Consider the following 26,210-nt stretch of genomic DNA (forward strand, 5'->3'; position numbering starts at 1 on the left):
ATGCTGGTGTCGTCAGGCGAAACTTTACCGACGCTAAGGCAGACTTACAGGTGTAGGGTTTACGCAGTCGGAGGGGAAGATACATTACAAGATGGTCAGGCTTGATGTGAAAGCTTTAGAAGTGCGGGCAAGATCCCCTCGCCACTTGGTGGAATATCTGGCATGAACTAGTTGGTTTGTTCAAGGAGTTGAAGTGTAGTATTTTCAGCGAATGATACTCTGAAGCCTCTGTCCACGGATTAAAATGCTCATGGAGACCCAGCGAAACTATTAAAAGAAGAGATGACAAAAAATGATAATCATTGAGTTCTGGAGGAAGTGGAGAATCCGCCTTATTTTGAGACAGGTTGTAGCTGTAAGGGAAGACGTGAGGAGGTTGAGTTCCAAAGCTTATCGGTGGAGAGAGTCAAAATTGGGTATACCGTCCACGCAGTAATGGTTGCTTTCCAATGTATCGTAGATTAGCTCTTTATTTCTCGTGCAAGTTAGTCTGTTACTCTGTTGCCTTCGTCGCTTGGCGTACACTTTGGAATTACTTTGCCCCCTCTTGTCATCGTTTGTCCATGCATTGTTAGAAGTTACACTTAAGCCTTCAACATATCCTTGATCACAGTTTGAAGCTCAAGTCAGATACCTTTTGATTTTATACAATTGTTGCTTAGCATCAAATGAAAGTTGACACGACCCATAACATATACTTTTAGATTTTGCATAAATCAAATAATGGGATATATATATATATATATATATATATATATATATATATATATATATATATATATATATATATATATATATTTTTTTTTTTTTTTTTTTTTTTTTTTTTTTATACTTTGTCGCTGTCTCCCGCGTTTGCGAGGTAGCGCAAGGAAACAGACGAAAGAAATGGCCCAACCCCCCCCATACACATGTACATACACACGTCCACACACGCAAATATACATACCTACACAGCTTTCCATGGTTTACCCCAGACGCTTCACATGCCTTGATTCAATCCACTGACAGCACGTCAACCCCTGTATACCACATCGCTCCAATTCACTCTATTCCTTGCCCTCCTTTCACCCTCCTGCATGTTCAGGCCCCGATCACACAAAATCCTTTTCACTCCATCTTTCCACCTCCAATTTGGTCTCCCTCTTCTCCTCGTTCCCTCCACCTCCGACACATATATCCTCTTGGTCAATCTTTCCTCACTCATTCTCTCCATGTGCCCAAACCATTTCAAAACACCCTCTTCTGCTCTCTCAACCACGCTCTTTTTATTTCCACACATCTCTCTTACCCTTACGTTACTTACTCGATCAAACCACCTCACACCACACATTGTCCTCAAACATCTCATTTCCAGCACATCCATCCTCCTGCGCACAACTCTATCCATAGCCCACGCCTCGCAACCATACAACATTGTTGGAACTACTATTCCTTCAAACATACCCATTTTTGCTTTCCGGGATAATGTTCTCGACTTCCACACATTTTTCAAGGCTCCCAAAATTTTCGCCCCCTCCCCCACCCTATGATCCACTTCCGCTTCCATGGTTCCATCCGCTGACAGATCCACTCCCAGATATCTAAAACACTTCACTTCCTCCAGTTTTTCTCCATTCAAACTCACCTCCCAATTGACTTGACCCTCAACCCTACTGTACCTAATAACCTTGCTCTTATTCACATTTACTCTTAACTTTCTTCTTCCACACACTTTACCAAACTCCATCACCAGCTTCTGCAGTTTCTCACATGAATCCGCCACCAGCGCTGTATCATCAGCGAACAACAACTGACTCACTTCCCAAGCTCTCTCATCCCCAACAGACTTCATACTTGCCCCTCTTTCCAGGACTCTTGCATTTACCTCCCTAACAACCCCATCCATAAACAAATTAAACAACCATGGAGACATCACACACCCCTGCCGCAAACCTACATTCACTGAGAACCAATCACTTTCCTCTCTTCCTACACGTACACATGCCTTACATCCTCGATAAAAACTTTTCACTGCTTCTAACAACTTGCCTCCCACACCATATATTCTTAATACCTTCCACAGAGCATCTCTATCAACTCTATCATATGCCTTCTCCAGATCCATAAATGCTACATACAAATCCATTTGCTTTTCTAAGTATTTCTCGCATACATTCTTCAAAGCAAACACCTGATCCACACATCCTCTACCACTTCTGAAACCACACTGCTCTTCCCCAATCTGATGCTCTGTACATGCCTTCACCCTCTCAATCAATACTCTCCCATATAATTTACCAGGAATACTCAACAAACTTATACCCCTGTAATTTGAGCACTCACTCTTATCCCCTTTGCCTTTGTACAATGGCACTATGCACGCATTCCGCCAATCCTCAGGCACCTCACCATGAGTCATACATACATTAAATAACCTTACCAACCATTCAACAATACAGTCACCCCCTTTTTTAATAAATTCCACTGCAATACCATCCAAACCTGCTGCCTTGCCGGCTTTCATCTTCCGCAAAGCTTTTACTACCTCCTCTCTGTTTACCAAATCATTTTCCCTAACCCTCTCACTTTGCACACCACCTCGACCCAAACACCCTATATCTGCCACTCTGTCATCAGACACATTCAACAAACCTTCAAAATACTCATTCCATCTCCTTCTCACATCACCACTACTTGTTATCACCTCCCCATTTACGCCCTTCACTGAAGTTCCCATTTGCTCCCTTGTCTTACGCACCCTATTTACCTCCTTCCAGAACATCTTTTTATTCTCCCTAAAATTTACTGATAGTCTCTCACCCCAACTCTCATTTGCCCTTTTTTTCACCTCTTGCACCTTTCTCTTGACCTCCTGTCTCTTTCTTTTATACTTCTCCCACTCAATTGCATTTTTTCCCTGCAAAAATCGTCCAAATGCCTCTCTCTTCTCTTTCACTAATACTCTTACTTCTTCATCCCACCACTCACTACCCTTTCTAAACAGCCCACCTCCCACTCTTCTCATGCCACAAGCATCTTTTGCGCAATCCATCACTGATTCCCTAAATACATCCCATTCCTCCCCCACTCCCCTTACTTCCATTGTTCTCACCTTTTTCCATTCTGTACACAGTCTCTCCTGATACTTCTTCACACAGGTCTCCTTCCCAAGCTCACTTACTCTCACCACCTTCTTCACCCCAACATTCACTCTTCTTTTCTGAAAACCCATATATATATATATATATATATATATATATATATATATATATATATATATATATATATGGGGATAGGGGAGAAAGAATACTTCCCACGTATTCCTTGCGTGTCGTAGAAGGCGACTAAAAGGGAAGGGAGCGGGGGGCTGGAAATCCTCCCCTCTCGTTTTTTTTTTTTTTTTTTTAATTTTCCAAAAGAAGGAACAGAGAAGAGGGCCAGGTGAGGATATTCCCTCAAACGCCCAGTCCTCTGTTCTTAACGCTACCACGCTATCGCGGGAAATGGCGAATAGTATGAAAATATATATATATTTTTTTTTTTTTTTTTTTTTTTTTTTTTTTATACTTTGTCGCTGTCTCCTGCGTTTGCGAGGTAGCGCGAGGAAACAGACGAAAGAAATGGCCCAACCCCCATACACACGTACATACACACGTCCACACACGCAAATATACATACCTACACAGCTTTCCATGGTTTACCCCAGACGCTTCACATGCCTTGATTCAATCCACTGACAGCACGTCAACCCCTGTATACCACATCGCTCCAATTCACTCTATTCCTTGCCCTCCTTTCACCCTCCTGCATGTTCAGGCCCCGATCACACAAAATCTTTTTCACTCCATCTTTCCACCTCCAATTTGGTCTCCCTCTTCTCCTCGTTCCCTCCACCTCCGACACATATATCCTCTTGGTCAATCTTTCCTCACTCATTCTCTCCATGTGCCCAAACCATTTCAAAACACCCTCTTCTGCTCTCTCAACCACGCTCTTTTTATTTCCACACATCTCTCTTACCCTTACGTTACTTACTCGATCAAACCACCTCACACCACACATTGTCCTCAAACATCTCATTTCCAGCACATCCATCCTCCTGCGCACAACTCTATCCATAGCCCACGCCTCGCAACCATACAACATTGTTGGAACCACTATTCCTTCAAACATACCCATTTTTGCTTTCCGAGATAATGTTCTCGACTTCCACACATTTTTCAAGGCTCCCAAAATTTTCGCCCCCTCCCCCACCCTATGATCCACTTCCGCCTCCATGGTTCCATCCGCTGACAGATCCACTCCCAGATATCTAAAACACTTCACTTCCTCCAGTTTTTCACCATTCAAACTCACCTCCCAATTGACTTGACCCTCAACCCTACTGTACCTAATAACCTTGCTCTTATTCACATTTACTCTTAACTTTCTTCTTCCACACACTTTACCAAACTCAGTCACCAGCTTCTGCAGTTTCTCACATGAATCCGCCACCAGCGCTGTATCATCAGCGAACAACAACTGACTCACTTCCCAAGCTCTCTCATCCCCAACAGACTTCATACTTGCCCCTCTTTCCAAGACTCTTGCATTTACCTCCCTAACAACCCCATCCATAAACAAATTAAACAACCATGGAGACATCACACACCCCTGCCGCAAACCTACACTCACTGAGAACCAATCACTTTCCTCTCTTCCTACACGTACACATGCCTTACATCCTCGATAAAAACTCTTCACTGCTTCTAACAACTTGCCTCCCACACCATATATTCTTAATACCTTCCACAGAGCATCTCTATCAACTCTATCATATGCCTTCTCCAGATCCATAAATGCTACATACAAATCCATTTGCTTTTCTAAGTATTTCTCACATACATTCTTCAAAGCAAACACCTGATCCACACATCCTCTACCACTTCTGAAACCACACTGCTCTTCCCCAATCTGATGCTCTGTACATGCCTTCACCCTCCCTCTCAATCAATACCCTCCCATATAATTTACCAGGAATACTCAACAAACTTATACCTCTGTAATTTGAGCACTCACTCTTATCCCCTTTGCCTTTGTACAATGGCACTATGCACGCATTCCGCCAATCCTCAGGCACCTCACCATGAGTCATACATACATTAAATAACCTTACCAACCAGTCAACAATACAGTCACCCCCTTTTTTTATAAATTCCACTGCAATACCATCCATACCTGCTGCCTTGCCGGCTTTCATCTTCCGCAAAGCTTTTACTACCTCTTCTCTGTTTACCAAATCATTTTCCCTAACCCTCGCACTTTGCACACCACCTCGACCAAAACACCCTATATCTGCCACTCTGTCATGTAAGTAGGAGAGATGGCCAGAGAGCGTTATTGGATTACGTGTTAATTGACAGGCGTGCGAAAGAGAGACTTTTGGATGTCAATGTGCTGAGAGGTGCAACTGGAGGGATGTCTGATCATTATCTTGTGGAGGTTAAGGTGAAGATTAGTATGGGTTTTCAGAAAAGAAGAGTGAATGTTGGGGTGAAGAAGGTGGTGAGAGTAAGTGAGCTTGGGAAGGAGACCTGTGTGAGGAAGTATCAGGAGAGACTGTGTACAGAATGGAAAAAGGTGAGAACAATGGAAGTAAGGGGAGTGGGGGAGGAATGGGATGTATTTAGGGAATCAGTGATGGATTGCGCAAAAGATGCTTGTGGCATGAGAAGAGTGGGAGGTGGGCTGTTTAGAAAGGGTAGTGAGTGGTGGGATGAAGAAGTAAGAGTATTAGTGAAAGAGAAGAGAGAGGCATTTGGACGATTTTTGCAGGGAAAGAATGCAATTGAGTGGGAGACGTATAAAAGGAAGAGACAGGAGGTCAAGAGAAAGGTGCAAAAGGTGAAAAAAAAGGGCAAATGAGAGTTGGGGTGAGAGAGTATCATTAAATTTTAGGGAGAATAAAAAGATGTTCTGGAAGGAGGTAAATAAAGTGCATAAGACAAGGGAGCAAATGGGAACTTCAGTGAAGGGCGCAAATGGGGAGGTGATAACAAGTAGTGGTGATGTGAGGAGATGGAGTGAGTATTTTGAAGGTTTGTTGAATGTGTTTGATGATAGATTGGCAGATATAGGGTGTTTTGGTCGAGGTGGTGTGCAAAGTGAGAGGGTTAGGGAAAATGATTTGGTAAACAGAGAAGAGGTAGTAAAAGCTTTGCGGAAGATGAAAGCCGGCAAGGCAGCAGGTTTGGATGGTATTGCAGTGGAATTTATTAAAAAAGGGGGTGACTGTATTGTTGACTGGTTGGTAAGGTTATTTAATGTATGTATGACTCACGGTGAGGTGCCTGAGGATTGGCGGAATGTGTGCATAGTGCCATTGTACAAAGGCAAAGGGGATAAGAGTGAGTGCTCAAATTACAGAGGTATAAGTTTGTTGAGTATTCCTGGTAAATTATATGGGAGGGTATTGATTGAGAGGGTGAAGGCATGTACAGAGCATCAGATTGGGGAAGAGCAGTGTGGTTTGAGAAGTGGTAGAGGATGTGTGGATCAGGTGTTTGCTTTGAAGATTGTATGTGAGAAATACTTAGAAAAGCAAATGGATTTGTATGTAGCATTTATGGATCTGGAGAAGGCATATGATAGAGTTGATAGAGATGCTCTGTGGAAGGTATTAAGAATATATGGTGTGGGAGGCAAGTTGTTAGAAGCAGTGAAAAGTTTTTATCGAGGATGTAAGGCATGTGTACGTGTAGGAAGAGAGGAAAGTGAGTGGTTCTCAGTGAATGTAGGTTTGCGGCAGGGGTGTGTGGTGTCTCCATGGTTGTTTAATTTGTTTATGGATGGGGTTGTTAGGGAGGTGAATGCAAGAGTTTTGGAAAGAGGGGCAAGTATGAAGTCTGTTGGGGATGAGAGAGCTTGGGAAGTGAGTCAGTTGTTGTTCGCTGATGATACAGCGCTGGTGGCTGATTCATGTGAGAAACTGCAGAAGCTGGTGACTGAGTTTGGTAAAGTGTGTGAAAGAAGAAAGTTAAGAGTAAATGTGAATAAGAGCAAGGTTATTAGGTACAGTAGGGTTGAGGGTCAAGTCAATTGGGAGGTGAGTTTGAATGGAGAAAAACTGGAGGAAGTGAAGTGTTTTAGATATCTGGGAGTGGATCTGTCAGCGGATGGAACCATGGAAGCGGAAGTGGATCATAGGGTGGGGGAGGGGGCGAAAATTCTGGGAGCCTTGAAGAATGTGTGGAAGTCGAGAACATTATCTCGGAAAGCAAAAATGGGTATGTTTGAAGGAATAGTGGTTCCAACAATGTTGTATGGTTGCGAGGCGTGGGCTATGGATAGAGTTGTGCGCAGGAGGATGGATGTGCTGGAAATGAGATTTTGAGGACAATGTGTGGTGTGAGGTGGTTTGATCGAGTAAGTAACGTAAGGGTAAGAGAGATGTGTGGAAAAAAAAAAGAGCGTGGTTGAGAGAGCAGAAGAGGCGTTTTGAAATGGTTTGGGGCACATGGAGAGAATGAGTGAGGAAAGATTGACCAAGAGGATATATGTTTTCGGAGGTGGAGGGGACGAGGAGAAGAGGGAGACCAAATTGGAGGTAGAAAGATGGAGTGAAAAAGATTTTGTGTGATCGGGGCTGAATGCAGGAGTGTGAAAGGAGGGCAAGGAATAGAGTGAATTGGAGCGATGGGTATACCGGGGTTGATGTGCTGTCAGTGGATTGAATTTGGCATGTGAAGCGGTCTGGGGTAAACCATGGAAAGATGTGTAGGTATGTTATATTTGCGTGTGTGGACGTATGTATATACATGTGTATGGGGGTGGGTTGGGCCATTTCTTTCGTCTGTTTCCTTGCGTACCTCGCAAAAGCGGGAGACAGCGGAAAAAAAATATATATATATATATATCCCTGGGGATAGGGGGAGAAAGAATACTTCCCACGTATTCCCTGCGTGTCGTAGAAGGCGACCCAAAGGGGAGGGAGCGGGGGGCTGGAAATCCTCCCCTCTCACTTTTTTTTTTTCCAAAAGAGGGAACAGAGAAGGGGCCCAGGTGAGGATATTCCCTCAAGGCCCCAAACCTCTGTTCTCAACGCTACCTCGTAATGCGGGAAATGGCGAATAGTATGAAAGAAAGAAAAAGAATTTATATATATATATATTTTTATATATATTTTATATATATATATATATATATATATATATATATATATATATATTTTAATTTTTCCAAAAGAAGGAACAGAGAAGGGGGTCGGTGGGGGATATTCCCTCAAAGGCCCAGTCCTCTGTTCTTAACGCTTTCCTCGCTAGTGCGGGAAATGGCGTATAGTTTGAAAGAAAGTTTGAAAGAATATATTGGGGATAGGGGGAAAGAATACTTCCCACGTATTCCTTGCGTGTCGTAGAAGGCGATAAAAGGGGAAGGGAGCGGGGGGCTGGAAATCCTCCCTCTCGTTTTTTTTTTTTTTTTTTTTTTTTCAATTTTCCCTAAGAAGGAACAGAGAAGAGGGCCAGGTGAGGATATATCCTCAAAGCCCAGTCCTCTGTTCTTAACGCTACCTCGCTATCGCGGGAAATGGCGAATAGTATGAAAAAAATATATATATATATTTTTCACCATTCAACTCCCCCCCCCAAAATTGACTTGACCCTCAACCCTACTGTACCTAATACCTTTTCCCCTTTATTCACATTTACTCAACTTTCTTCTTCCACACACTTTACCAAATTTGTACCAGCTTCCAGTTTCTCACTGAATCAGCCCCAGCGCTGTATATCACGAACAACAAAAAATCCTTCCCAAGTTTTCCTCATCCCCAACAGACTTATACTTGCCCTCTTTCCGGACTCTTGCATTTCCTCCCAAACAACCCCATCCATAAACAAATTAAACAACATGGGACATCACCCACCCTGCCGCAAAACCTAATTTCACGAAAACCCTCACTTTCCTCTTTTCCTACAGTACCACATGTTACTCCTCGAAAAAAAACTTTTCATGCTTCTAACAACTTGCCTCCCAAACCATATATTTTTAAATCCCTTTCCCAAAGCATTCTATAAATTATCATATGCCTTCCCCGACCCATAAAGCTACAAAAAAATCCATTTGCTTTTCTAAGTATTTTCACTTTACATTTTTCAAAAAAACCCGATCCACACATCCTCTCCCATTTTAAAAAACCCACATGCTCTTCCCCAAAACTGATCTCTGTCTTTCCCTTCACCCTTCACCCTCTCAATAAATACCTCCCATAAAATTTCCCGGAATATCAACAAACTTATACTCTGAATTTTGGAAGCATTTCACTTTATCCCCTTTGCCTTTGAAACAATGGCACTAGCCGTTTCCCGCCAACCTCGGAAAACCCCCCATGGTCATACATAATTAAAAACCCCTTCCCAACCCAGTCAACAATACAGTCACCCCCTTTTTTTTATAAATTCCACTGCAATACCATCCATACCTGCTGCCTTGCCGGCTTTCATCTTCCGCAAAGCTTTTACTACCTCTTCTCTGTTTACCAAATCATTTTCCCTAACCCTCGCACTTTGCACACCACCTCGACCAAAACACCCTATATCTGCCACTCTGTCATGTAAGTAGGAGAGATGGCCAGAGAGCGTTATTGGATTACGTGTTAATTGACAGGCGTGCGAAAGAGAGACTTTTGGATGTCAATGTGCTGAGAGGTGCAACTGGAGGGATGTCTGATCATTATCTTGTGGAGGCTAAGGTGAAGATTAGTATGGGTTTTCAGAAAAGAAGAGTGAATGTTGGGGTGAAGAAGGTGGTGAGAGTAAGTGAGCTTGGGAAGGAGACCTGTGTGAGGAAGTATCAGGAGAGACTGTGTACAGAATGGAAAAAGGTGAGAACAATGGAAGTAAGGGGAGTGGGGGAGGAATGGGATGTATTTAGGGAATCAGTGATGGATTGCGCAAAAGATGCTTGTGGCATGAGAAGAGTGGGAGGTGGGCTGTTTAGAAAGGGTAGTGAGTGGTGGGATGAAGAAGTAAGAGTATTAGTGAAAGAGAAGAGGGAGGCATTTGGACGATTTTTGCAGGGAAAAAATGCAATTGAGTGGGAGAAGTATAAAAGAAAGAGACAAGAGGTCAAGAGAAAGGTGCAAGAGGTGAAAAAAAGGGCAAATGAGAGTTGGGGTGAGAGACTATCAGTAAATTTTAGGGAGAATAAAAAGATGTTCTGGAAGGAGGTAAATAGGGTGCGTAAGACAAGGGAGCAAATGGGAACTTCAGTGAAGGGCGTAAATGGGGAGGTGATAACAAGTAGTGGTGATGTGAGAAGGAGATGGAATGAGTATTTTGAAGGTTTGTTGAATGTGTCTGATGACAGAGTGGCAGATATATATATATATATATATATATATATATATATATATATATATATATATATATATATATATATATGGAGTACAGAATGGAAAAAGGTGAGAACAATGGAAGTAAGGGGAGTGGGGGAGGAATGGGATGTATTTAGGGAATCAGTGATGGATTGCGCAAAAGATGCTTGTGGCATGAGAAGAGTGGGAGGTGGGTTGATTAGAAAGGGTAGTGAGTGGTGGGATGAAGAAGTAAGAGTATTAGTGAAAGAGAAGAGAGAGGCATTTGGACGATTTTTGCAGGGAAAGAATGCAATTGAGTGGGAGACGTATAAAAGGAAGAGACAGGAGGTCAAGAGAAAGGTGCAAAAGGTGAAAAAAAGGGCAAATGAGAGTTGGGGTGAGAGAGTATCATTAAATTTTAGGGAGAATAAAAAGATGTTCTGGAAGGAGGTAAATAAAGTGCATAAGACAAGGGAGCAAATGGGAACTTCAGTGAAGGGCGCAAATGGGGAGGTGATAACAAGTAGTGGTGATGTGAGGAGATGGAGTGAGTATTTTGAAGGTTTGTTGAATGTGTTTGATGATAGATTGGCAGATATAGGGTGTTTTGGTCGAGGTGGTGTGCAAAGTGAGAGGGTTAGGGAAAATGATTTGGTAAACAGAGAAGAGGTAGTAAAAGCTTTGCGGAAGATGAAAGCCGGCAAGGCAGCAGGTTTGGATGGTATTGCAGTGGAATTTATTAAAAAAGGGGGTGACTGTATTGTTGACTGGTTGGTAAGGTTATTTAATGTATGTATGACTCACGGTGAGGTGCCTGAGGATTGGCGGAATGTGTGCATAGTGCCATTGTACAAAGGCAAAGGGGATAAGAGTGAGTGCTCAAATTACAGAGGTATAAGTTTGTTGAGTATTCCTGGTAAATTATATGGGAGGGTATTGATTGAGAGGGTGAAGGCATGTACAGAGCATCAGATTGGGGAAGAGCAGTGTGGTTTGAGAAGTGGTAGAGGATGTGTGGATCAGGTGTTTGCTTTGAAGATTGTATGTGAGAAATACTTAGAAAAGCAAATGGATTTGTATGTAGCATTTATGGATCTGGAGAAGGCATATGATAGAGTTGATAGAGATGCTCTGTGGAAGGTATTAAGAATATATGGTGTGGGAGGCAAGTTGTTAGAAGCAGTGAAAAGTTTTTATCGAGGATGTAAGGCATGTGTACGTGTAGGAAGAGAGGAAAGTGAGTGGTTCTCAGTGAATGTAGGTTTGCGGCAGGGGTGTGTGGTGTCTCCATGGTTGTTTAATTTGTTTATGGATGGGGTTGTTAGGGAGGTGAATGCAAGAGTTTTGGAAAGAGGGGCAAGTATGAAGTCTGTTGGGGATGAGAGAGCTTGGGAAGTGAGTCAGTTGTTGTTCGCTGATGATACAGCGCTGGTGGCTGATTCATGTGAGAAACTGCAGAAGCTGGTGACTGAGTTTGGTAAAGTGTGTGAAAGAAGAAAGTTAAGAGTAAATGTGAATAAGAGCAAGGTTATTAGGTACAGTAGGGTTGAGGGTCAAGTCAATTGGGAGGTGAGTTTGAATGGAGAAAAACTGGAGGAAGTGAAGTGTTTTAGATATCTGGGAGTGGATCTGTCAGCGGATGGAACCATGGAAGCGGAAGTGGATCATAGGGTGGGGAGGGGGCGAAAATTCTGGGAGCCTTGAAGAATGTGTGGAAGTCGAGAACATTATCTCGGAAAGCAAAAATGGGTATGTTTGAAGGAATAGTGGTTCCAGCAATGTTGTATGGTTGCAAGGCGTGGGCTATGGATAGAGTTGTGCGCAGGAGGATGGATGTGCTGGAAATGAGATTTTTGAGGACAATGTTTGGTGTGAGGTGGTTTGATCGAGTAAGTAACGTAAGGGTAAGAGAGATGTGTGGAAATAAAAAGAGCGTGGTTGAGAGAGCAGAAGAGGGCGTTTTGAAATGGTTTGGGCACATGGAGAGAATGAGTGAGGAAAGATTGACCAAGAGGATATATGTGTCGGAGGTGGAGGGAACGAGGAGAAGAGGGAGACCAAATTGGAGGTAGAAAGATGGAGTGAAAAAGATTTTGTGTGATCGGGGCCTGAACATGCAGGAGTGTGAAAGGAGGGCAAGGAATAGAGTGAATTGGAGCGATGTGGTATACCGGGGTTGATGTGCTGTCAGTGGATTGAATCGGCATGTGAAGCGTCTGGGGTAAACCATGGAAAGCTGTGTAGGTATGTATATTTGCGTGTGTGGACGTATGTATATACATGTGTATGGGGGTGGGTTGGGCCATTTCTTTCGTCTGTTTCCTTGCGCTACCTCGCAAACGCGGGAGACAGCGGAAAAAAAATATATATATATATATATCCCTGGGGATAGGGGAGAAAGAATACTTCCCACGTATTCCCTGCGTGTCGTAGAAGGCGACTAAAAGGGGAGGGAGCGGGGGGCTGGAAATCCTCCCCTCTCACTTTTTTTTTTTCCAAAAGAGGGAACAGAGAAGGGGCCCAGGTGAGGATATTCCCTCAAGGGCCCAATCCTCTGTTCTCAACGCTACCTCGCTAATGCGGGAAATGGCGAATAGTATGAAAGAAAGAAAAGAATATATATATATATATATATATATATATATATATATATATATATATATATATATTTTTTAATTTTTCCAAAAGAAGGAACAGAGAAGGGGGTCAGGTGAGGATATTCCCTCAAAGGCCCAGTCCTCTGTTCTTAACGCTACCTCGCTAGTGCGGGAAATGGCGTATAGTTTGAAAGAAAGTTTGAAAGAATATATTGGGGATAGGGGAGAAAGAATACTTCCCACGTATTCCTTGCGTGTCGTAGAAGGCGACTAAAAGGGAAGGGAGCGGGGGGCTGGAAATCCTCCCCTCTCGTTTTTTTTTTTTTTTTTTTTTTTTTTTTTCAATTTTCCATAAGAAGGAACAGAGAAGAGGGCCAGGTGAGGATATATCCTCAAAGGCCCAGTCCTCTGTTCTTAACGCTACCTCGCTATCGCGGGAAATGGCGAATAGTATGAAAAAAAAAATATATATATATATTGTTTCGAACTCAATACTTATTCGAACAAGGTCGCCAGTAACATATGTTAGAAATACTATATTGGTCCTCGTCTTGCAAGGACGTTATAGATTTGTCAAGTTGCACAACTCAGGATAACACAATGATAAAGTTATGGGATTGAATTAAAGACCAGCATTACCTTAAATCTACATATAATGAAAGAATTCAAGTTTACAAAGATAGGCACATAAATCAAGCATGAAACATTACGTTAACACTGAACATAAGATAACATTCCAGATAAGTTACGCTTGACGTGACACAATGAACTTCATCGTTACACTTATCTAAACCTGATGTAACACAGTAAACACTTAGCTAAATCTGATGTAACACAGTAAACACTTATAGCACAACACTCGGGTAACGGGCTTATAGCAGTAACGGCTTTATAGCACAGCAGGGCTTACAGGTTTACAGGCTACAGCAGGGGACACCACCCACCTCGCTGGGCTGGAGAGAGAGAATCAGATCTCAGCGGGTGTAGTGGGTACAAGAAGACAAGCGTTCACCCTTGCTGCTATAAACCTTACATTTCGATTGGCTATAGAAATATAGGAGTAATTCTCATTGGTTGGAGGGTCCCAGAGTCTCGGCGCAGTCACACTCTCGTAAAATGCTGGGTGGACAGAAACTCCGAGCCAGCGTCAAGCATCACTCCTCGCCCTGATAAGAAATAGATACAAACACACACGTGTTCGTAACAATATATATATATGTATATATATATATATATATATATATATATATATATATATATATATATATATATATATATATAGGGGGTGACTGTATTGTTGACTGGTTGGTAAGCTTATTTAATGTATGTATGATTCATGTTGAGGTGCCTGAGGATTGGCAGAATGCTTGCATAGTGCCATTGTACAAAGGCAAAGGGGACAAAGGTGAGTGCTCACATTACAGAGGTATAAGTTTGTTGAGTATTCTTGGGAAATTATATGGGAGGGTATTGATTGAGAGGGTGAAGGCATGTACAGAGCATCAGATTGGGGAAGAGCAGTGTCGTTTCAGAAGTGGTAGAGGATGTGTGCATCAGGTGTTTGCCTTGAGGAATGTATGTGAAAAATACTTAGGAAAGCAAATGGATTTGTATGTAGCATTTATGGATCTGGAGAAGGCATATGATAGAGTAGATAGAGATGCTCTGTGGAAGGTATTAAGTAGGTTTGCGGCAGGGGTGTGTGATGTCTCTATGGTTGTTTAATTTGTTTATGGATGGGGTTTTTAGGGAGGTGAATGCAAGAGTTTTGCAAAGAGGGGCAAGTATGCAGTCTGTTGTGAATGAGAGAGCTTGGGAAGTGAGTCAGTTGTTGTTCGCTGATGATACAGCGCTGGTGGCTGATTCATGTGAGAAACTGCAGAAGCTGGTGACTGAGTTTGGTAAAGTGTGTGAAAGAAGAAAGTTAAGAGTAAATCTGAATAAGAGCGAGGTTATTAGGTACAGTAGGGTTGAGGGCCAAGTCAATTGGGAGGTAAGTTTGAATGGAGAAAAACTGGAGGAAGTAAAGTGTTTTAGATATCTCGGAGTGGATTTGGCATTGGATGGAACCATGGAAGCAGAAGTGAATCACTGGGTGGGGGCGAAACTTCTGGGAGCCTTGAAGAATGTGTGGAAGTCATGAACATTATCTCGGAAAGCAAAAATGGGTATGTTTGAAGGAATACAACAACCATACAACATTGTTGTGTGGTTGCGAGGTGTGGGCTATGGATAGAGTTGTGCGGAGGGAGGTGGATGTGCTGGAAATGAGATGTTTGAGGACAATGTGTAGTGTGAGGTGGTTTGATCGAGTAAGTAATGAAAGGATAAGAGAGATGTATGGTAATAAAAAGAGTGTGGTTGAGAGCAGAAGAGGGTGTTTTGAAATGGTTTGGTCACATGGAGAGAATGAGTGAGGAAAGATTGACCAAGAGGATATATGTGTCAGAGGTGGAAGGAACGAGGAGAAGTGGGAGACCAAATTGGAGGTGGAAAGATGGAGTGAAAAAGATTTTGAGTGATCGGGGCCTGAACATGCAGGAGGGTGAAAGGCATGGAAGGAATAGAGTGAATTGGAACCATGTCGTATACCGGGATTGATGTGCTGTCAGTGGATTGAACCAGGGCATGTGAAGCATCTGGTGTAAACCATGGAAAGTTCTGTGGGGCCTTGATGTGGAAAGGGAGCTGTGGTTTCGGTGCATTATTACATGACAGCTAGAGACTGAGTGTGAACAAATGTGGCCTTTGTTGTCTTTTCCTAGCGCTACCTGCACATATGAGGGGGGAGGGGGATGTTATTCCATATGTGGCGAGGTGGTGATGGGAATGAATAAAGGCAGACGGTATGAATTATGTACATGTGTATACATGTATATGTCTGTGCGTTGTATATATATGTGTACATTGAGATGTATAGGTATGTATATTTGCATGTATGGACGTGTATGTATATACATGTGTATGGGGGTGGGGTTGGGCCATTTCTTTCGTCTGTTTCCTTGCGCTACCTCGCAAACGCGGGAGACAGCGACAAAGCAAAATAAGATATATTTTTTTTTTTTTTTTATACTTTGTCGCTGTCTCCCGCGTTTGCGAGGTAGCGCAAGGAAACAGACGAAAGAAATGGCCCGACCCCCCCCCCCCCCATACACATGTACATACACACGTCCACACACGCAAATATACATACCTACACAGCTTTCCATGGTTTACCCCAGACGCTTCACATGCCTTGATTCAATCCACTGACAGCACGTCAACCCCTGTATACCACATCGCTCCAATTCACTCTATTCCTTGCCCTCCTTTCACCCTCCTGCATGTTCAGGCCCCGATCACACAAAATCTTTTTCACTCCATCTTTCCACCTCCAATTTGGTCTCCCTCTTTTCCTCGTTCCCTCCACCTCCGACACATATATCCTCTTGGTCCATCTTTCCTCACTCATTCTCTCCATGTGCCCAAACCATTTCAAAACACCCTCTTCTGCTCTCTCAACCACGCTCTTTTTATTTCCACACATCTCTCTTACCCTTACGTTACTCACTCGATCAAACCACCTCACATATATATATATTCAATTCAAACTTACCTCCCAATTGACTTGACCCTCAACCCTCAACCCTACTGTACCTAATAACCTTGCTCTTATTCACATTTACTCTTAACTTTCTTCTTTCACACACTACCAAACTCAGTCACCAGCTTCTGCAGTTTCTCACATGAATCAGCCACCAGCACTGTATCATCAGCGAACAACAACTGACTTACTTCCCAAGCTCTCTCATCCCCAACAGACTTCATACTTGCCCCTCTTTCCAAAACTCTTGCATTCACCTCCCTAACAACCCCATACATAAACAAATTAAACAACCTTGGAGACATCACACACCCCTGCCGCAAACCTACATTCACTGAGAACCAATCACTTTCCTCTCTTCCTACATGTACACATGCCTTACATCCTCGATAAAAACTTTTCACTGCTTCTAACAACTTGCCTCCCACACCATATATTCTTAATACCTTCCACAGAGCATCTCTATCAACTCTATCATATGCCTTCTCCAGATCCATAAATGCTACATACAAATCCATTTGCTTTTCTAAGTATTTCTCACATACATTCTTCAAAGCAAACACCTGATCCACACATCCTCTACCACTTCTGAAACCACACTGCTCTTCCCCATTCTGATGCTCTGTACATGCCTTCACCCTCTCAATCAATACCCTCCCATATAATTTCCCAGGAATACTCAACAAACTTATACCTCTGTAATTTGAGCACTCACTCTTATCCCCTTTGCCTTTGTACAATTAGGTACAGTTATTAGGTACAGTAGGGTTGAGGGTCAAGTCAATTGGGAGGTAAGTTTGAATGGAGAAAAACTGGAGGAAGTAAAGTGTTTTAGATATCTGGGAGTGGATCTGGCAGCGGATGGAACCATGGAAGCGGAAGTGGATCATAGGGTGGGGGAGGGGGCGAAAATCCTGGGAGCCTTGAAGAATGTGTGGAAGTCGAGAACATTATCTCGGAAAGCAAAAATGGGTATGTTTGAAGGAATAGTGGTTCCAACAATGTTGTATGGTTGCGAGGCGTGGGCTATGGATAGAGTTGTGCGCAGGAGGATGGATGTGCTGGAAATGAGATGTTTGAGGACAATGTGTGGTGTGAGGTGGTTTGATCGAGTAAGTAACGTAAGGGTAAGAGAGATGTGTGGAAATAAAAAGAGCGTGGTTGAGAGAGCAGAAGAGGGTGTTTTGAAATGGTTTGGTCACATGGAGAGAATGAGTGAGGAAAGATTGACCAAGAGGATATATGTGTCGGAGGTGAAGGGAACGAGGAGAAGAGGGAGACCAAATTGGAGGTGGAAAGATGGAGTGAAAGAGATTTTGTGTGATCGGGGCCTGAACATGCAGGAGGGTGAAAGGAGGGCAAAGAATAGAGTGAATTGGAGCGATGTGGTATACCGGGGTTGACGTGCTGTCAGTGGATTGAATCAAGGCATGTGTATGGGGGTGGGTTGGGCCATTTCTTTCGTCTGTTTCCTTGCGCTACCTCGCAAACGCGGGAGACAGCGACAAAGCAAAAAATATATATATATATATATATATATATATATATATATATATATATATATATATTTTTTTTTTTTTTTTCCCAAACTTCGCTATTTCCCGCAATAGCGAGGTAGCGTTAAGAACAGAGGACTGGGCCTTTGAGGGAATATCCTCACCTGGACCTCTTCTCTGTTCCTTCTTTTGGAAAATTAAAAAAAAAAAAAAGAACGAGAGGGGAGGATTTCCAGCCCCCCGCTCCCTTCCCTTTTAGTCGCCTTCTACGACACGCAGGGAATACGTGGGAAGTATTCTTTCTCCCCTAATAATATATAAGGGAAAGGAAGAGAAAAAACCCTCACACATGTTCTTACAGCTCACTCTAAGCAGGGTGTTTTAGACAAGTGGATTCATACTCTACCAAATATAACAAATTTCACCATTTTATTAATGTTCGAAAAAATCCTGTTCATTTATAAAAATATTAATTTTGCCATTCAAGATGTTTTCAGAAATTTTTATTACCAAATTATTACCATAGCTGTTTATAAGATATACTCTTTTATTGTACAAAATTATGAGGTTTTAAGTGAATACATTAAATAAGTATGTTTAAAATATGTAAGGCATCATTCTAAAAAGTTTTCATTTTATTACTAAAATGAAAATAACAGTATAATGTCAAATTCAAAACACATACATAGCACCCGCATATCCATTTTATTTACAATTTATCTCCTCATTAATGATTACTGTTTGTTCCAAGATTTTCAAATAAGTAATTGCATCATAATTTTCTAATACATTAATCATAAATTTCATATAATGCCTTATGTCATGACAATACTGCATGTGCACACTTTCAGTCACATATGAAATATTTTGTCATCACTAAAGTTTACAAGATATTTTATGTACATTAACAATTACACTAAACCAAATAGATTTTAAAAACTATGCTTCTACTGAGACTTTATCAGACTGTTCTACTTCGACAGGGGCTTCACTGGGCACTTCGTCTTTGTCATCCTTATTTCCATAAACATTAGGGTACTGTGCCATACAGTCAGACATTTGTCGGAAAGGTCCTATACAGTCACTACCTTTGGGATCTGCTTCTGAGTAGTGGAAACAAGTAAATGCTTCTCGAAACTCAACACCACATGGCCCTGTTGCCATACCTCCTAAGCATGGGCAGGACCAATTGATTTCTCCATCTGGTTGTATAAGTCCAGCTGGAGGTTCATCATCCTCTGGTAATGATACTGCTGCAGGTCCATTGTGGTCCTCCTCTGTTACAAATATTACACGATCTTTTCTTGACCAATTATTGTGTGTATCTTGCCGATTTCATCAATTGGGAAGGAGAGCCAATTACCTTCCTGTTTGCAGTAGGACATCCCTATGTATTAGGACTATGTAAAATCAGCAGCAAGTATATATATATATATATATATATATATATATATATATATATATATATATACGATATTTAGACTTATTTTCTTTCCTAGGAAGTGGTGGAGGCTTTTGAGAGGAAGGTCTCTTTTTTATTAGTTTGATATACTTTCAATTATGTATGTGATCAATTTATGTATTTTGTTCATTTACTTCATATTTCCTCTTCTTGCATTTAACTATCAATAGACTATGTTATTACTGTTCTTAAATGTCTTGTCTTCTACTTTACTTTAAGAAAGAAAATGTGAAAAGGGTACGAAGGAAACTGTTCAGTAACTCTTGCCTTGTTTTCTTATTTCCACGTTATCTTGGATGTATATATTTCCCCTCATGGCATGATTTTTTTTGTCAGTTTTATTCTCTCTCTATTCCCTCCCATATTTTTTCTTTAGTGTGTCATTATTTTGTTTTATCCCATTTCTGCTTTCCATCCTTCCTCCCGTTTCGGTCTCAGAGCCTTTTTGGTGGAAGATTAGGAGAATGGATGTTGCTGCTCTTGAGATTTTCTTCATATTTGCTCACAGTTTTCCGCGTTAGTGAGGTAGCACCAGTAACAGACGAAGAATTGGCCTCAATCGCTCACATCCATTCTCCAGTTGTCAAGCGTAATGTACAAAACCGCAGCCCGCAGTGTACAACGAGGCCCTTTGAACCTTTCCGTGGTGTCCCCGTGGCCGCATCATATGTTGTGGCTCAGTTCATTGATAGCAGTTCCCTTAGTACACCACACTGCTCCAGTGCACTCTGTCCCTTGTATGCCTTACACCCTTTTTATATATCTCGTACTAGATACCATTTTATGTTTAGAGGAACTATTTCAGTATTCTGAAGCTTTGAAGAATGCCAGTATTGTTTGTTTTGAGCATGATGTGGTAAGTTACTTTCAGGCTTTCCTTAGCCTTTTTTGTTTTTTATGTATACGATATACCTTAATGGTTTTGTTGTTTATACTTTTGTGGTGCAGCCTGAGGCACTGGGTCAGCTGTGTTTACCTACCTGGCCGGTGGCAGCTTAAGGCATATTGATTAGCTGGCTCAACCTGGCCTTAGTGTCATCACCTTTCTTGCACACTACCTGCCCACGTATACTTCTCTTGCCTCACATCTGTTACATGACACCTTATTGTGTGTTATGTCGCACATTACAGTGCGTAGTATCACATCGCATATCAGTTGACACTTACAACATATTACATCTACCGTCACACTGGGTAATGTCACATCCCATAGTTTACATCTAGAATGTAAACACTCACCAACCAGTGTCGGTTGAGCTAGTGTTGACACTTGTTAGTAAGTGGGGGAATATTTTGGACAGAGCAAGAGAAAATCCAAAACTTTTCCTTAAATTCATCAGGAGTTTGTTGTCAGTAAGATATGAAGAGGATGATATAAGGATTTACGAGGATCTGAAGAACAAGTTCAGTGTTTTTACTGTGGAAGACACTGTAGTCTCAATATCTGGGATATGGAATGGAGAGATTTTATAAATCATCAAGATAACCTAGAAAAGGTTGTAACAAAACTAAATGGTCTTGATCACACAAGTCTCTACAGCTTTGTAGAAGGCTCCTGTGATGTGTGTCAGGGACCCCATGTCCTTAACCTCTTATGATGATGGAACATTATAAGTAGACCTCAGACTTCTTCAGAAAAAGATTGTTTTCCAAGGCTTACCAGGCCAGCTAGGATGCACAAGATATTTCTGAGTGACATGCAGCATATTACTGTCTAATAGACTATACCCTCACCAGGTTTCAGATCGATTTATAATAGTTATAGAAAAACAAAAATTCCCGCACCAGCAAGAGGTATGCTTTCAAGGAAAGGTAGGGTGAAATAATCATGTTCACTGTATACCTTATGAAAGTTTTGGAGGCTTTTTTAACCCTTACAGTACATTTCTTCAACCAAGCTGTTATGTTGCTCCTTTCCTTTTCCAAGCTCATGGAAATTGAATTGTAGATTTAAGTGTTCACTTCATTCTGGCTTTTATAATGAAGTTTATACTTTTTCATTCCTTTATGAAATTTTACATTCCCAATGGCTGTCCATTACTTTGTTTTATTGGAGCTGTGTTGTGCTTATATTATCATAAAAAACTTATTGATCTTTATTTTTTCCATTCTTTATCTCATATTTTCGGTTAGTATCAACAGCGCTGGTGGCGGATTCATGTGAGAAACTGCAGAAGCTGGTGACGGAGTTTGGTAAAGTGTGTGGAAGAAGAAAGTTAAGAGTAAATGTGAATAAGAGCAAGGTTATTAGGTACAGTAGGGTTGAGGGTCAAGTCAATTGGGAGGTAAGTTTGAATGGTGAAAAACTGGAGGAAGTGAAGTGTTTTAGATATCTGGGAGTGGATCTGTCAGCGGATGGAACCATGGAAGCGGAAGTGGATCATAGGGTGGGGGAGGGGGCGAAAATTTTGGGAGCCTTGAAAAATGTGTGGAAGTCGAGAACATTATCCCGGAAAGCAAAAATGGGTATGTTTGAAGGAATAGTGGTTCCAACAATGTTGTATGGTTGCGAGGCGTGGGCTATGGATAGAGTTGTGCGCAGGAGGATGGATGTGCTGGAAATGAGATGTTTGAGGACAATGTGTGGTGTGAGGTGGTTTGATCGAGTAAGTAACGTAAGGGTAAGAGAGATGTGTGGAAATAAAAAGAGCGTGGTTGAGAGAGCAGAAGAGGGTGTTTTGAAATGGTTTGGGCACATGGAGAAAATGAGTGAGGAAAGATTGACCAAGAGGATATATGTGTCGGAGGTGGAGGGAACGAGGAGAAGAGGGAGACCAAATTGGAGGTGGAAAGATGGAGTGAAAGGGATTTTGTGTGATCGGGGCCTGAACATGCAGGAGGGTGAAAGGAGGGCAAGGAATAGAGTGAATTGGAGCGATGTGGTATACAGGGGTTGACGTGCTGTCAGTGGATTGAATCAAGGCATGTGAAGCATCCGGGGTAAACCATGGAAAGCTGTGTAGGTATGTATATTTCCGTGTGTGGACGTGTGTATGTACATGTGTATGGGGGGGGTTGGGCCATTTCTTTCGTCTGTTTCCTTGCGCTACCTCGCAAACGCGGGAGACAGCGACAAAGTATAAAAAAAAAAAAAAAAAAAATCAACCAATTAGTGATTTCATACATATATTCAAATATTCAGATAAAGTGGGATATCTGACCATTCTTAGATTTTTTGCATAAGTTAAAGCATATATAGCTTTTGCCCAGTAAGAACTATACCCAATTCAGTTGTTCTTAATCATCTCTTCTTTCCACAGTTGTCCTCCAAGAACGTTCCTTCCAGCCCTCTGTCGCATCTTCCTGGATGAGTGTGCACCTGATAACGTGTTAGAAGTCACTGCCCGGGCCATTACTTATTACTTAGATGTTTCTTCTGAGTGTACACGACGTATCACCACAGTAGAAGGTGCCATCAAGGCCATGTGCAACCGTCTTGTGGTAGCTGATGTTTGTTCTAGGACCAGCAAGGACCTTGCTGAACAGTGTATTAAGGTTAACTACTGCCTTTTTTGTTAAATGGATATATTGCAAGTATAAATTTTTTTCCGGAGGTTGAGCTCTTTGTTTAGATCATGCATTTTTATGTAGTCAACTTTAAACATCTGAAAGAACTATGTTGTGTTATCATAAAGTGTATTTAGTATTACATGAGAATTTCTCATAATTTGAAAACATGAACTCAAAAGAGTTTCTTGTTAAGCCCCTAACTTTTATTATGTAGGAAAGATATCTTTTGTTGACGAACAGGCGATGATCTGGTGAGGAGGACAAAGAGTGAGTATTTTGAAGCATTGTTGAATGTGACTGATGATTGGGTGGCAGATTAAGGGTGTTAGGAACGGGTAGGTTTGTGAAGTGAGAGAGTCATGGAAAGTGATTTTGTGAAGAGAGAAGAGGTGGTGAAAGTCTTGCATAAGATGAAATGTATCAAGGTTGCTGGAGTGGATGATCTTGCAGTCAGATTTCTTTAACAATCTGACTGTTTTGATTGGCTGGTAAGGATTTTCATTGTATATATGTCATAATCTTGGCAAAGTGCCTGAAGATTGGTGGAATTCATGTATAGTGCCCTTCTTTAAAGGCAAGGGGGAACTAAGGAGATTGTCAAAATAGCAGAGGGTCTAATTTTAGTGTACCTGGTAAGTTTTTTGTCTTTGGAAGGTTTTATGAATATGTGGTGTGGGATGAAAGCTTTGTTCACTCTCACCTTTTGCCATTTAGCATTCGGTCTTTACAGGTCTCTTCCAAGCTTTCTTACCACTAATTCAAATAATTTCCTCTTTTCTGAGAACCTCTACAAATTTCCACCCTTGTCTCCACCAGTTAATCTTCAAACATCCCACCTGCCTCCCCCTCTCAGCACTTGCATATCAAAGAGTCTCTCCTTTGTATGCTTATCAGTCAGTATATAGTTCATTAATGCCCACTGACCATCTTTTCTGCCCACCTATGTATATTTATTTGTGTCCTTGCTTGTAGACCAGGTATTCCCAGTTAGAGGTATTTTAGACCAGGTATTCGCAATTATCGGTCCTCTTAGGCACATGACTTCATAAGCTTATGGCCATTCTTTTTACAATATTGGCTATACCATGCCCCTCAATTTGCTTTGAGAATGTGTTTGAGAAATACCTTAAGAAACAAAGATTTGTTTGTGGCATGTGTGTATCTGGAGAAAGCATATGATAGTGTAGATAAGAGATGCTTTGTAGAAGGTCTTGTGAATATTTGTTGTAGGAGGAAAGCATTGTTCATTCTCACCTTTTACTCTTCAACGTTCAATCTTCTATGGTCTCTTTTCCCAAGCTTTTTTACTTAACCTCTCTCTCATTCATATCATTTCCTAGTCTGAAAACCTCTGCAAATCTTAACCCTTGCCTCCATAAGGTGGTGATCAAACATCCCACCTGCTGCCCCTCTTTGCTCATTCACATCCAAGAGTCTCCCTTTTGCATGCCTGTCAATTGGCATGTAATCCAGTAATGCCCACAGACCATCTTTTCTACTCAGTCACTTACACTTGCGTATGTCCCTCTTTTTAAACAGGTATTTCCTGTCACCAGTCCTTTATCATCACAGTTATACCCTCAATTGCCACTTTATTCACTTTCACATTTAAATCACCCATCACTTACCCAATTTCTTGCATCATAACTGCTATCATACTCAACCTTTTCCTAAAACATTCGCTTTTCTTCTTTGCCTTTCTTGAGGCAAGGGTGCATAAGCACCATCCCTCTTAGTCCCCTTTCAGTTTTACCCACATCACTCTGGAGCTCACTCCCTTGCTCACACATAACCACAACTGCTTCAGTATTATTGTTACCCCTTCCTTTACTCTCACCCTCTCACTGAACCCTAACTCTACTCCTAAGGTCATTCCCAAACAATTTTTCCCTCTTTCCTTTCAGTTTTGTTTCTCTCAGCCAGAACATCCAGGCTTCTTTCCTCAGTCTCTTTCTGTGTTGATTACATCCACACATTCAGAAACCTCATCCACGGCCTTCGAAGAGGATGAGCACTCCTTTCGTGGATACTCCTGTTCCATCTTATAGAAACTGAAATACAAGGGGAGGGCTTCCAGTCCACCTGCACCTGCCCCTCTTAGTTGCCTTTTATGACATGCAGGGAATACGGAGGTAGAATTCTTTTTCTCGTTTATTTTAGGTGGTAAGTAGTAGGGATGTGCTGATGAGGAAGGTATTATGGGCTGGATGTTGGAAGGATTAGGGACAGCTGTGCAGTGAGCCAACATTGCTGTACTTGTTGAGTTTCCCCTTCCTGGGCCTGGTGGCTGTCTTTCCTTTCTGCTTCATATACACATGGGTTGCTAGAACTCAATTCACAAGTACAAATTTTCTTCCCATCTCACATGATACAGGACAACTTGTAATGCACTTATTTGTTTTTGAGTAAAGTGTGTTTAGGGATGGAGGGAAGACTGTTGACCATGCTGTAGAAGACAACTAAAAAGGTTGGGAGTGTGGGTGCTATGCTTACACTGAGTATCAGACTGAGGTGGAACAATGTGGTTTCAGGAGTGGTAGAGGATGTATGGATCTGGAGAAAGCATATGAGAGCATTGATAGATATGTGGAAGGGATTATGAATAGTGTATGAGGAAAGAAATTAGAAGCAGTACACTTTTTGTTAAAGAGAGTAGGCATGTGTATGAGTAAGTGGAGAGGAGAACGAGAGGTTCCAAGTGAAGGTGTGTCTGCAGTAGGGGTGTGTGATGCCACCATGGTTGCTTAATCTGTTTATGGATGAGTTGTTGAGAGAGGTAAATGGAGGGTTCTTGGAGAGATGGGCAGATATGTAGTTTGTTACAGGTGGGATGGCCAATTTCATGATATGTGATTTGAAGTTAGTGTGTTAACTGTTTAAGATGAAAACTTTTTTTACAGGTTCTGGAATTAATATGCACACGTGAGGCTGGAGCAGTGTTTGAGGCTGGTGGCTTGAACTGTGTCCTGTCATTTATTAGAGATAATGGTCACTTAGTTCATAAAGACACATTGCACTCTGCAATGCATCTTGTTTCTCGGCTGTGTGGAAAGATGGAACCTGCAGATTCAGGGCTAGCACCATGTGTTGAATCCCTTTCTACACTACTGAGACATGAGGTATGGTCACATTTCAGTTCAGTTTTTTTTTTTTTTTTTTTTTTTTTAAGCTGATTTGTGTTTAGTCCACAGATTGTAACTTTGTGCAGTACTTGATTCAAGGAATATTTTTATATGATTTTACTGTTATT

General features: G+C 41.7%; 1 protein-coding gene across 1 annotated transcript in view; it reads left to right on the top strand.

Moving 5' to 3' along the window:
* The window catches only part of Ufd4 (ubiquitin fusion-degradation 4-like), a 497,787-nt gene that overhangs the window by 208,544 nt on the left and 263,033 nt on the right, over positions 1-26,210 (top strand). Inside the window, exons 3-4 of the mRNA XM_071676899.1 lie at positions 22,711-22,945; positions 25,861-26,079. Of these exons, the coding sequence (XP_071533000.1) occupies positions 22,711-22,945; positions 25,861-26,079 (454 nt within the window). The remainder of the gene's footprint in view (positions 1-22,710; positions 22,946-25,860; positions 26,080-26,210) is intronic.

This window comes from Panulirus ornatus, chromosome 23 (genome assembly GCF_036320965.1).
Source record: "Panulirus ornatus isolate Po-2019 chromosome 23, ASM3632096v1, whole genome shotgun sequence".
Lineage (NCBI taxonomy): Eukaryota > Metazoa > Arthropoda > Malacostraca > Decapoda > Palinuridae > Panulirus > Panulirus ornatus.